Consider the following 12707-nt stretch of genomic DNA (forward strand, 5'->3'; position numbering starts at 1 on the left):
CGTGACAACCCACACTGTAAAAAAATCAACTCAATTTTTTTTATTTCAATAAACTCAAAATTTTAAGGCAACCAGGTTGCTTACTTTTTCAAGTTAAACCAACAAAAGAAATTTACACTGCAGTGTTTGGGTAGTTTTGTGTCCCTGAGATCCTGGGTCAGACGTATAGCTACCCAGTGTTTGGGTACTTTTTGTTTGACCAGATCCTGGGTCAGACGTGACAACCCAGTGTTTGGGTAATTCTTGTGTTACCCAGATCCTGGGTCAGACGTATAGTTCCCATTCAGTCGGTCACTCTCGACGCCACGTCGGAGTACCGACGAATAGGAATCTCGCTAGCGAGAGCCAATCTACTTCGAGTGTAACTAAACGAGCCAATGCACATTGGCATGCAATGATTGCACCAGCTGCCCATGCCACGCAGAGCGGGTATAAATGAGGCACAGGTGCTTGCATTAAATTAGCCTTTTGCTTCGGAGCCGAGTGGTGAATGGATCGTCCTGAAATCACTCTCTACAAGCGTGTGTTAACATTATAACGAGTCAAGCTCTTCGGGTGAATCTCTCCTCGTTTGGTGTTGGAGTGACGGCATTGCAGCGGGGTCGAATTTCTCTCTTTCACTTTCGATTGTTTTATTGAGCAAAAACAAAGGCTGTTCTCACAGCTGGTTTGGTGCGCTGTTTTAGAGCGCTGAAAGGCCGTTTTCACGGCTGGTAAGAGATCGCCTTCTATGAGAAAGAGAGCGCGCATGACAGGCTGCACGAATTCCCTGTCTGTGTCGCCGCGACTATCCCCTGTGTGCTTCAGCACCCCAGAGAGCATTTTCCCTAAAAGAGCTACACAGGTAGAGCTTGCATCTTTTTAAAGATGACAATTTACCTGTGTGTTTCTGGTTGCGGTTGTTCCCTGTCCTCACTGACGGCCACGAGCACTGTTTCACATGTCTGGGCTGCATGCTGAGACTGCGTTCGTGGGTGGTTCATGTTTTCAAATGGGAACATGACCACGTCGGCACGCCGGTCGCGACTCTTCTTTCTCCGGGAAGCTTGAGTCCCCTTTGTTGTTGGCCAGCCGCGGCTCGTGTGTAAAAGCACAGCCGCGGGTCTGCTCGACACTCTGGGAGACCGTGGAGATCAGCGAGAGCTGCCGCCGGGGGAAAACCGGGCGGACCTCTCGCTTCTCTGCGTGTCGTGTGCCGTCGAGCGGCTAAGCTGCAGCGCGCGTTGTCACGGCAACCCAGCGCTCGCTCGCCGCTCTATGTGCGCTGTCCCCGGGCCGATTTCCCGTTGTAGCGCCCTCCCTGGTGGCCACAGGAGAGGTCTACTTTGGTGTAAGGGCTGGGGTGACCTGAGGTGGGTGGGGCTTCTTCGGGGATCCAACCCCCTGGGGCCCCTCCCCCTCTAGCGCACTGCAAGCTGTGCAGCTTTTGGATGGAGTTGCTGGTCCTTCTTAGGGGGGAACCTAGCATTTCATTCAGGGCTCCAGCTGAGGATCAGATGTCAATCGCTACATCGGAGAGAGGGCTGTTGTGCTCTGGGAATGAAGATGATGCTGAGCCCACTGTAATGGTGTGTGCTTTGCTGAATCAGATTCAGAGTCAATAGCCATGCTTTCCTGGGATCTATCCCAGATGTGCATGTAAAACTTGGCAGTATGGAACTCCAGAGGGGCCAGCACTGCATAAGTTTTTCCTCCCTCACTACCCTCCTTGGTGGGGTGGCTGTACGCAGACCACCTCAGCCCTGCACTCTTAATGCACGAGGGTAGTTCTGAGTCGGGGTTGAGCTGCGCACGTTGACTAACCGTGATCAGGTCATGGCGCAGGCCCTCGGCCAGACGATGTCCACCTCTGTGGTCCAGAAACGCCCCCTGGTTTGCCTTGCTGAGATGCGAGTGGTCGTCAAAGTACGCTTCACGATGCTTCCATCTCACAAGGTGGCCATTTCGGCGACACTGTTGAGAACTGAGCCCAGCAGTTCTTTGCAGTCGGTAGCGGGCTGAGGAAATCAAGCTTCAGAGCGCCTTATGGGCCGCCCCTCAGTCTGCTTGTCGCCAAAGACGTCGCCCCTGCAAAAAAAAAAAAAAAAAAAGGGACCCTCGACACAGTCTGCTCTACTGTGTTCACGGCAGGAGGACGACGCCACCCGTCTCTACTGCTGTTTAAGCGGTCGGTGAAACATCACCTCTGAGACGGGTGACCTGGAGATGGGCGGGGCTGCTTTTCCCCGGAAGAGGGCCGGGGAATGTTTTGAGTCTAAATTCTGTTCTGCCGCTGGTCACAACCAGTGGTACCCAAACTCTCTCAAAAAAAAAAAAAAAAAGCAGTTCCTCTATCTCTGGGTCCTCAGGGGGCTTGGAGAGTTGTGGCTGGTCAAACGCCGGACCACACTCATCCTCCTCCTGTTTCGCCAGCAGGCAGCAGCGGATGACGCAGGGATGCACCACAGCCTCCTCGCGGACCCTCTGCCCTCCGTGGAATCAGGTATGTGTTGCACAGCACATTCACACCTCACTGCGGGCCACCTCCACGAGACAGCCGCCCCAGGCCGGTGCCTGTATTCCACCTCGCTGCCCCATGGTGGGTACGCCGGTGGTCCTGATGTTCCCGCTTGTTCGGTCTCTGCGAGCCTGGTTAGAGCTCCCCAGTCCGTCTCGCTGGCTCATTCAGGCCATCAGGCTCGGCTATGCGATTCAGTTCGCCCGGCGTTCCCCCTCCCAGGTTCACGGACGTCCGCTTCACTTCGGTGAAAGCTGCAGACGTCCGTGTCCTGCGTGCGGAAATCGCAGTCCTACTGGCGAAGGATGCGATAGAGCCGGTCCCTCCAGCCGATATGAGGACAGGCTTCTACGGCCCGTACTTCATTGTACCCAAGAAAACCGGTGGGTTACGGCCAATCTTGGACCTGCGAGTACTGAATCGGAGCCTTCACAAGCTACCGTTCAAGATGCTCACGCAGAAACGCATTTTCGAGTGCATCCGTCCCCAAGATTGGTTTGCAGCGATCGACCTGAAGGACGCGTACTTTCATGTCTCGTTTCTCCCCCGACACAGGCCGTTCCTGCGCTTTGCGTTCGAGGGGCGAGCATATCAGTACAAAGTCCTACCCTTCAGGCTGGCCCTGTCCCCCCGTGTCTTTACGAAGGTCACGGAGGGGGCCCTTGTGCCCATGAGAGAACAGGGCGTTCGCATCCTAAACTATCTCGACGACTGGCTCATCCTTGCACAGTCCCGGGAGCAGTTGTGCGAACACAGGGACTTGGTGCTCAGACACCTCAGCCAGTTGGGTCTTCAGGTCAACTGGGAAAAGAGTAACTCGCCCCCGTGCAGAGGATCTCTTTTCTCGGTATGGAGTTGGATTCGGTCAAGCGGACTGCGCGTCTCACGAAGGAGCGCGTCCAGTCGATGCTGAACTGCCTGAACACGTTTCAGGGCAGGATGGCGGTTCCACTGAAACATTTTCAGAGGCTCCTGGGGCATATGGCGGCTGCGGCGGCAGTTACACCGCTCGGCCTGCTTCATATGAGACCGCTTCAGCATTGGCTTCACGGCCGAGTCCCGAGATGGGCGTGGACACGCGGCACGTATCGGGTGAGCATCACTCCGTCCTGCCGCAAAACCTTCAGCGCCTTGGTCAGATCCCGGGTTCCTTCGGGCCGGAGTGCCGTTGGAACAGGTATCCAGGCATGCTGTGGTCTTCACGGATGCCTCGTCCATGGGCTGGGGTGCCACGTACAACGGGCATGCAGTGTCAGGGGTTTGGACGGGCCCGCACCTGCAGTGGCATATCAATTGCCTCGAGTTGCTAGCAGTACATCGTGCACTGAGCCGCCTCAAGGGCCGGTTACGGGGCAAAGATGTACTGGTCCATACGGACAACACGGCGACCGCTGCGTACATCAACCGTCAAGGTGGTCTACGCTCACGTCGCACGTCGCAACTCGCCCGCCATCTCCTCCTCTGGAGTCAGAAGTGTCTGAGGTCGCTTCGGGCCATTCATGTCCCTGGGGTGCGCAACCGGGCGGCCGACGAGCTGTCACGAGCTGCGCTTCCGGGAGAATGGCGGCTCCACCCCCAGGTGGTCCGGCTGATCTGGGTTCAGTTCGGGGTGGCACAGGTCGACCTGTTTGCCTCCCCTGAAACGTCCCACTGCCAGTGGTTTTATTCGCTGACCGAGGGCACACTCGGCACGGATGCACTTGCGCACAGCTGGCCCCAGGGTCTACGCAAATATGCGTTTCCCCCAGTGAGCCTACTTGCACAGACACTGTGCAAGGTCAGGGAGGACAAGGAGCAGGTCCTGTTGGTGGCCCCGTATTGGCCCCACCGGACTTGGTTCCCAGAACTCATGCTCCTCGCGACAGCCCCTCCTTGGCCGATTCCTCTGAGGAAGGATCTTCTAACTCAGAGACGGGGCACCCTCTGGCACCCGCGTCCAGACCTCTGGAAACTTCATGTCTGGTCCCTGGACGGGACGCGGAGGTTCTAGGTGACTTACCTCAAGAGGTAGTTAACACCATCACTTCAGCTAGAGCACCGTCTACGAGACGGGCCTATGCCTTGAAGTGGAACCTGTTCGTCGATTGGTGTTCTCTCCGCCGGGAGGACCCCCGAAGATGTTCGATCGCGTCAGTGCTTTCCTTCCTGCAGCAGGGGTTGGAGCGGAGGCTGTCGCCCTCCACCATCAGTTTGCGTTGCTGCTATTTCTGCCATGTAGAGGTAAGTCGGTGGGGAAGCACGACCTGGTCGTCAGGTTCCTTAGGGGGCGAGACGGTTAAATCCTCCTCGACCTCCCTCCATACCCTCTTGGGATCTTGCTCTGGTGCTCCGAGCACTTCAGAATGCCCCATGTGAGCCCTTGCAGTCAGCAGAGCTTAAGATTCTGTCCATGAAGACTTTACTGTTGGCTGCATTGGCCTCCATCTAGAGGGTAGGGGACCTGCAGGCATTTTCGGTCGACGATTCGTGCCTGGAGTTCGGGCCGGGTGACGCCCACGTGGTACTGAGACCCCGGCCTGGCTATGTGCCCAAGGTTCCCACCACTCCCTTCAGGGACTAGGTGGTGAACCTGCAAGCGCTGCCCCTGGAGGAGGCAGACCCAGCCCTAGCTTTGCTCTGTCCCATCCACTTAGGTACATGGACAGAACTCAAGCTTCAGGACCTCAGTTCAGCTCTTGGTCTGTCACGGAGGCCAGCAGAAGGGAAAGGCTGTCTCCAAGCAGAGGATGGCCCACTGGTTAGTGGATGCCATCACCTTGGCTTACCAAGCACAAGGTGTGCCCTGTCCACTCAGGGTACGAGCACACTCTACTAGATGTGGTGCATCCCCCTGGGCGCTGACACGTGGCGCCTCACTGCCAGACATCTGTAGAGCTGCGGGCTGGGCGACACCCAACACGTTCGTTAGGTTCTATAGCTTACGTGTGGAGCCGGGTTCCTCCTGTGTTCTCACCTCAAACAGGTAGAAGCACTGAGAGGCCCGGCTCCTGTCGGCTTGCTGCGCCTTGGCGCTTACTTTCTCCAGAAGCAAACTCTGTGAGTCCTCCACCGCCCTCGTTGCCGGGCGTGGCGGAGCGTCCGGCATCAGGCCTCCTACCGCTGAATCCTTGAGAACCGGTATTGGCTTGGGCCATGTGAGTGACCCTGCTGGGATCCCACATATTTTTCCATGGTTGCTCCTCTCGGAAGCCCGTGTCTTTCCCTTGGAAGAGCCCTCCTTTTAGGGATGGGGCCCCCTCACGGCGGCGGGCTACGGCTCAGCTCTGTGTCCACATAACTCTCCTTGGTATGATGTGGTTCCGCAGCGGCCCCCCATTAGGGCATGCTTCCCAGTGTTATCCAATAGTCACTGAGCGGGTCATGCAGAACAGCAGTGATGGACTTCTCTGTGTGAGCCCCGTCTCGTCAGGTAAGAGAGCTCAGGAGGCTCACACAGGGCACTGGAAGGGGGCACAGGCCATGGCGCTTTGGTAGGGATTCCTATTCGTCGGTACTCCGACGTGGCGTCGAGAGTGACCGACTGAATGGGAACGTCTCGGTTACGTATGTAACCCTCGTTCCCTGAAGGAGGGAACGGAGACGCCACGTCCCGTCGCCATGTCCTCTGTACCCTGCTGGGGTGCCATTTCTCCTACTCGGCTCCTCAGCAAAAGACTAATTTAATGCAAGCACCTGTGCCTCATTTATACCCGCTCTGCGTGGCATGGGCAGCTGGTGCAATCATTGCATGCCAATGTGCATTGGCTCGTTTAGTTACACTCGAAGTAGATTGGCTCTCGCTAGCGAGATTCCTATTCGTCGGTACTCCGACGTGGCGTCTCCGTTCCCTCCTTCAGGGAACGAGGGTTACATACGTAACCGAGACGCTACCCAGTGTTTGGGTACTTTTTGTTCTACCAGATCCTGGGTCAGACATAACAACCCAGTGTTGGGTAGTTTTTGTGTTACACAGATCCTGGGTCAGACATAACAATCCAGTGTTGGGTAGCTTTTGTGTTGCACAGATCCTGGGTCAGACGGTAGTTTTTGTGTTACCCAGATCCTGGGTCAGATGTAACGACCCAGTGTTTGGGTAGTTTTTGTGTTGCACAGATCCTGGGTCAGACGGTAGTTTTTGTGTTACCCAGATCCTGGGTCAGATGTAACGACCCAGTGTTTGGGTAGTTTTTGTGTTGCACAGATCCTGGGATTAGGTGATGCCAGTCCCCTAAACGAGTGTTTGGGTACTTTTTGTTTTACCAGATCCTGGGTCAGACATAACAACCCAGTGTTTGGGTAGTTTTTGTGTTACCCAGATCCTGGGTCAGATGGTAGTTTTGTGTTACCCAGGATCTGTGCAACACAAAAACTACCCAAACACTGGGTCGTCACGTCTGACACAGGATCTAGGTAACACAAAAACTACCATCTGACCCAGGATCTGGGTAACACAAAAACTACCCAAACACTGGGTACCCAGTGTTTGGATAGTTTTTGTGTTGCACAGATCCTGGGATTAGGTGATGCCAGTCCCCTAAACGAGTGTCGCATTGGTCTGTTTGCGTGATGGAAACGCTTGATGTCTTGCATACAATTTTTTTAGTTTTATTAAAAAAGATACAGAATATAACTACTTAAATAAATACTGCATAAGTTATGAAGTCAGTCATAGCATATTTTGGCTACGAGTGAAACGCAGGGTGGCATTCTGAAGTTAGAAGTTCCCCCGCTGAACATGATACAAGCTCCGGCACGAAATCCAGCGCCGTTACGGTGGAAACTGGACAACAGAGACTGCTCGATTACACACAAATCACTTCTAAAAACAATATAAAATATGCTTTACTGTAAATTATGATAGAAAATAAAGGAATTATAATGCAAGTCAGAACACTTTAAGGGAAAGCAAAATAATACTTAAGTTTTCTTTGATATTTCACAAGTTCATATAATATATATTTGAGTATGATAAAGATGAACGGGATTGGCTTGCTATCCAAAATAGAGCTGGAAACTCAACCGGCCGATGTCATAAGAACGTTAGTAATGAACAGATAGATTTAAGGCAGGAGACGGGGTGATGGAGGGATGCTGGAAGAATCATCACGGATGAGCCGCGCAGCTGTTTATATACTCTCGCCTAATGATTGACAGGATCAGATGAACGAACTCCTCCCAGCCTTGGTTTTAAAACTCCATAAAGTAAATCTTCTTTGTGGAATACTCAGAATGATAAAGATACTAGTCTGACATCTGGATCTTTTACGTTCAGTTACATATTAATAGATCCTGTAGTAAATATGATAGCCTAGAGTAGTAGTCAAAGCAACGTGTTCCTGAATAATGTTACACAACATCATCCTTGAAGCATGTTCCAAAATATGTTATATTAATATCAAATGTATTTAACTTCATCCACATGTTTTCTGAAACTTTATGATGGATAATCCAAGGCAGTGCGTACCTTTGTCAGTTTTTCAATGGTGACAAATTACTGTCTTAAAACATCCTGATGCATGCAGTTTAATCGTCACGAGGGAAACCTCCAGACAGAATCCAGACTTGCTCATGTAAACAGGATGTCCTTTTATTTTCCGCTTGATTGCCTGCCTAAAGTGTTTTACAGACCAGGCATGGCTTTAAGAGACTATCCTACAGGTTTAATTGGAAGTCAGGTTTCATTTGAACTCAACGTGTTACTCTAGGGCATGAACAGCCGCTGAGTTCAGCTTTAAAAGCGTTTCATCGACATGATCTCATTAGCATGTGTAAGCAATCTTACATCAATGTATTGACAGTATTTCATTTTACGTATGAAATTCAGAGATATACAAAAGTTTACAAATCCTCAGAGATTCACAGAATATATTCCAGTAAATTTAGTTCCATTTGGATTCAGTTCATTAATGAATTTGCCATTAAAAAGGTTTTTATTTGATAAAGTTTATCTTTAATGAAAGCCTCGCTTGGTCAAAGACCAGGACAGATTTTTGCTGTTTTAAATCAAATGTATGCTTTTATTGAGAAAGGACACATTCAATTGATTAAAAGTGACAGTAAAGACATTTAGAATTTAACAAATGTTTTCTCTTTCAAATATATTCTGTTCTTTTGAACTTTAGGTTTCCACAAACATATTAAGCAGCAGCAACTATTAATGCCGTTAAAAAGAAATATATGATATTTAAAAAATGTAATATTATCTCACAATATTACTGTTTTTATTGAATTTATAAACAAACAAATGCAGCCTTGGTGAGCAGAAGATACATAAAAAAAACATAGTGGGCCCTATTTTAACGATCTGAATCACAAGTGTCAAAGCGCGAAGCACAGGAGCGGTTCACAGCTGAGGAGACTCGTGTTCTTTAGTTTAGACTGATGTTCTGAATAATTTGTTAGCTAGATTTATGCCTATTTTTTCACATCTTCGTGGCACACCACAATGATTTCCGTCATCTCATGTGTTAATATTTTTTTAGTGTAACAATTTATGATTTGCAAAAATAACTGTTGCATCTGTGTAGATTACATGAGCAAAGTGTATGCGCATTGTGCACGCTATACATTATGGTCAAGCATGTGCCCTTCAAATAGCATAATGAACAACGCGCAACGCGCCACTGACTTTAGACCAGGTTTTTTCTGGTCAGTGGCGCAATTGTTTAATGGAACAGCAAAATAGCACCAGGGATTGTTTGCGCCGGAACACGCCTCCTTTTGGCGCTGAACCGCCCAGGGAGCGCAAGTTCATTCACTAGTTTAGCGACGTGCTTCTGTGGAGGGAAAAGCGCACTTTGCGCGGTTGCAAAATAGGAATGACACATGCGTCGGTGTACAAAGGCATATTAGCCAGCACCTGCAACATGATCATTCTTTGACCAAAATAAATATCTACTTTGTTAATATTACTATTTTCTACATTTCAGAATAAAAAAAACTCATCAAAACAATGAAACTGTCACAGGATGGTTGCCATGATGGGAGTAGTTGCAGGGTCTATTTGCTGAAGTTTCTTTATTTCACAACTTTAATCAAAATAACAAACAAAAAAACTCAAGAGAAAAGCAAACCAACTAAACAGCTACATAGACAAAGAACGACTCAAACAGAGGAATATAATCTGACTGAGGGAGAGAACGAAACAGGTGGGGCTAATCAATCAAACTATGACAACGATCGAGACAAAATCAATACACACAGACATAAAAACAGAAACAAACAATCTGAGCTTCTTCAAAGTAGCCTTTTTTCTAGCTCTGCAAACCCTGCTTATTATCTCAACCAGATTCATGAGGTTCATATTAGGATGCTTTTTAAAACAGATTTGAAGTTTCATTTAATATCTGCTCCAACTCATCCAGACATTTTGAATAAAATGTTGTGGGAAATTCCCTGAGACTGAATCATAGCCAAAAGTGCTCGACTGTAGGTGAAAATGCTCACAATTATCCATTTTAATTTATACTACAGGGCTGTTGAATGCTTGAACCTGACTGGTTGATGAAACGCATGGCTAAAGTAGTTCCAGCGGGTTTTGACCACATTACAGCTCCATATAACTCCAGCACATGATTTCAGTGATTTCAGTGGTCCTTACAGCCGACAACAACAAACACACAACCACACTGACCAATGAAATGAGCAATGAGCAAAACAATATATAGATTAAAAAAAAATCCATGATGTTTGCAACAAAATTACATTTTATTATGCACTGACAGCACATACTCTCTTACCCTCAAACACACACACACACACACACACACACACACACACACACACACACACACACACACACACACACACACACACACACACACACACACACACACACACACTCACACAGAAATGTGTTTTCAGCACTGCTCTGACAAGTTTAGAATTAGTAAATAGTCTAACAACTTAAAATCTACATGACATTTATTCCCGAGAGAGAGAGAGAGAGAGAGAGAGAGAGAGAGAGAGAGAGAGAGAGAGAGAGAGAGAGAGAGAGAGAGAGAGAGAGAGACATAAAGTGTGTGTGTATATTACCTCAGTCTGTGCATCTCTCAGTGTTCAGCAGCGTCTCGAGTAATAATGAATCTGTAGGTTTATCTGCTTCAAGAACACCAACAACTTAAAATCTACTTAAAAGTGAGGGAATAACGGTGCTGTTCTTGAAGCAGATAAACCTACAGATTTACTATTAGTCGAGACACTGCTGAACACTGAAAGACACACAGACTCAGGTAATGCACGCACACTTCATTTCTCTCTCTCTCTCTCTCTCTCTCTCTCTCTCTCTCTCTCTCTCTCTCTCTCGCTCTAATAATGACTCAGACTATCAGACTAATGCAGAGTCTGTTATCAGTGGCAAGCCTCCATTACTAGATCTAAAATTACGTTTTGGAATTAGCAAGAGACACTTGGGATGCGATGCAAAATAAAATAGTCCTACACACCTAATTAGTCCTATGTGTTTTAAGGACAAAAACCAAATGTCTTTAAATAAAGTATCTAAACAAGGTGTGTTTAAGGTGTGGTAAACGTAGTTTAAGTGGAATAATTGACTTTGGGCCGTTGAATTGTTGAAAAATATTGCACACCCGAGATTTAACGGCCAAGACACAGTGCAGAGTTAAACCAGTTAAACCCGTTAAACCTCGGGTGTGCAGTATTTCTTCTAATAATTCAACAGCCCAGAGTCAATTATTCCTTACTTAAATTCTGTAATTAAAATCCAGGCATTCTACTAAACTAATGGGATCCTGAGAAACATTCATTTGTTTTAGCTTTTGAATGGTATAGTGTAAAATGGGGGAATGACCAACCTGTTGGGATATTCTTTGATGACTTGGTATATGGTGACCTTGAGGGTGATGTTCTCATATCTTGCGGGACTTTGATCCTTATAAATCCTGAACTCAGCGGCGGTCACCGCCTCGCCTTCCGGAATCTGAGTCAGGTCAAAGCGAAACTCCCTGTAGTGTCGTCTGTGATGGGAGAAATCCTTATCCCTCTCAACTGCACGGAAACACAAAGCACACAATGAGAATCTGCACAGGACTCATCGGTTTCGTACTGGAGGACGGAGAAGACTATAACACACATGTTAAGTGTCAGGAGCTGCTTTCTTTAAAAGGTAATTCATCAAAATGGTCAACATTCCACGCCTAGTCCAAACATTTGGACGACCAACAAAAGCAATATCCAGCCCATTAAATCAGCCATCTAAGCACAGGTAGCAGCGCTGCACAGGCCCTTCCCTGTGTGCTCTGTCCATGATGAATGGGCTGTCAGGGAAGAAAAACAGGCCTTCACTAATAACACACTGCGCTAGCAGAGAAAAGCTGACAAGACACAAAATTCATGTTTTTGTGAACAATGTATCACAAGTTTTCTGACCTCCCAAGATCTAAATTCTAATCTGCAGAAATACCATGTGGGTGAGAGGTTATCACTGTCAGAAATGTAGTGCTACCTCCTAAACATGTCCTAAATGGTAGAAACCTTAACAAGAAAATGTATTTGATATATAGGAAGTGCCTAGTAGATAAGGCTTTCTCCATATATCTAGAAACGGCTCTGCCAGATGGCTATCAAACAGTGCATGCCCTTGAACAGGCCTCTGAACATTCATACAGGATTCAATCTGATTGTGTTATCGCTGCCATTCTGAATCACAAAATAGTTACTAGTTCTCAGTGCAGTTTTCAAGATTACATTCACTCTATTCTAGGTTGTAATCAGCATTGAAAACATTTAATTTCCTGAAGGCAAGCACATGATATATATATATATTATTTAAAAAAAAAAATTTTTTTGGGGCAGAAACTACACTGTAAAAAAAAGGCAAATTTTAAACTTTTGCAGTACAATCCACTTGGATGTTTAAGTTATTTCAACTTAAATTATGTTAAACTGACTTTAAAAAATGAGTTATATCTTGTATAACTAATAAAAACAAGTTTAACATTGCTTAACTTATTTTGATTTTGAGTTAAAACAATGTAAAAACATATGTTGTCATAATTTATTGAACGTATAATTTTTTACAGTGTACGGTTACTATGGTACATTTTTTGTAAGGGAATAAAGATACACTAATACTAAATCTATCTGATGATATCGATACTGTAATCAAATCTCTCCCAAATAATGCTGTAAACTACTTATGAAACCCTCTCATTTGGTACATTACTATCATGCTAGAGGATACAATTAACAACAGAGCCCAAACTATGATATT

The 12707-nt window shown here is 47.4% G+C and overlaps 1 protein-coding gene across 1 annotated transcript in view; it reads right to left on the reverse strand.

The window, feature by feature from the left end:
• bmp5 (bone morphogenetic protein 5) overlaps positions 1–12707 on the reverse strand; it is a 34181-nt gene that overhangs the window by 12557 nt on the left and 8917 nt on the right. Inside the window, exon 2 of the mRNA XM_067420810.1 lies at positions 11290–11482. Coding sequence (XP_067276911.1) covers positions 11290–11482 — 193 coding nt within the window. The remainder of the gene's footprint in view (positions 1–11289; positions 11483–12707) is intronic.

Source organism: Pseudorasbora parva, chromosome 17, assembly GCF_024679245.1.
Source record: "Pseudorasbora parva isolate DD20220531a chromosome 17, ASM2467924v1, whole genome shotgun sequence".
NCBI classification, from domain to species: domain Eukaryota; kingdom Metazoa; phylum Chordata; class Actinopteri; order Cypriniformes; family Gobionidae; genus Pseudorasbora; species Pseudorasbora parva.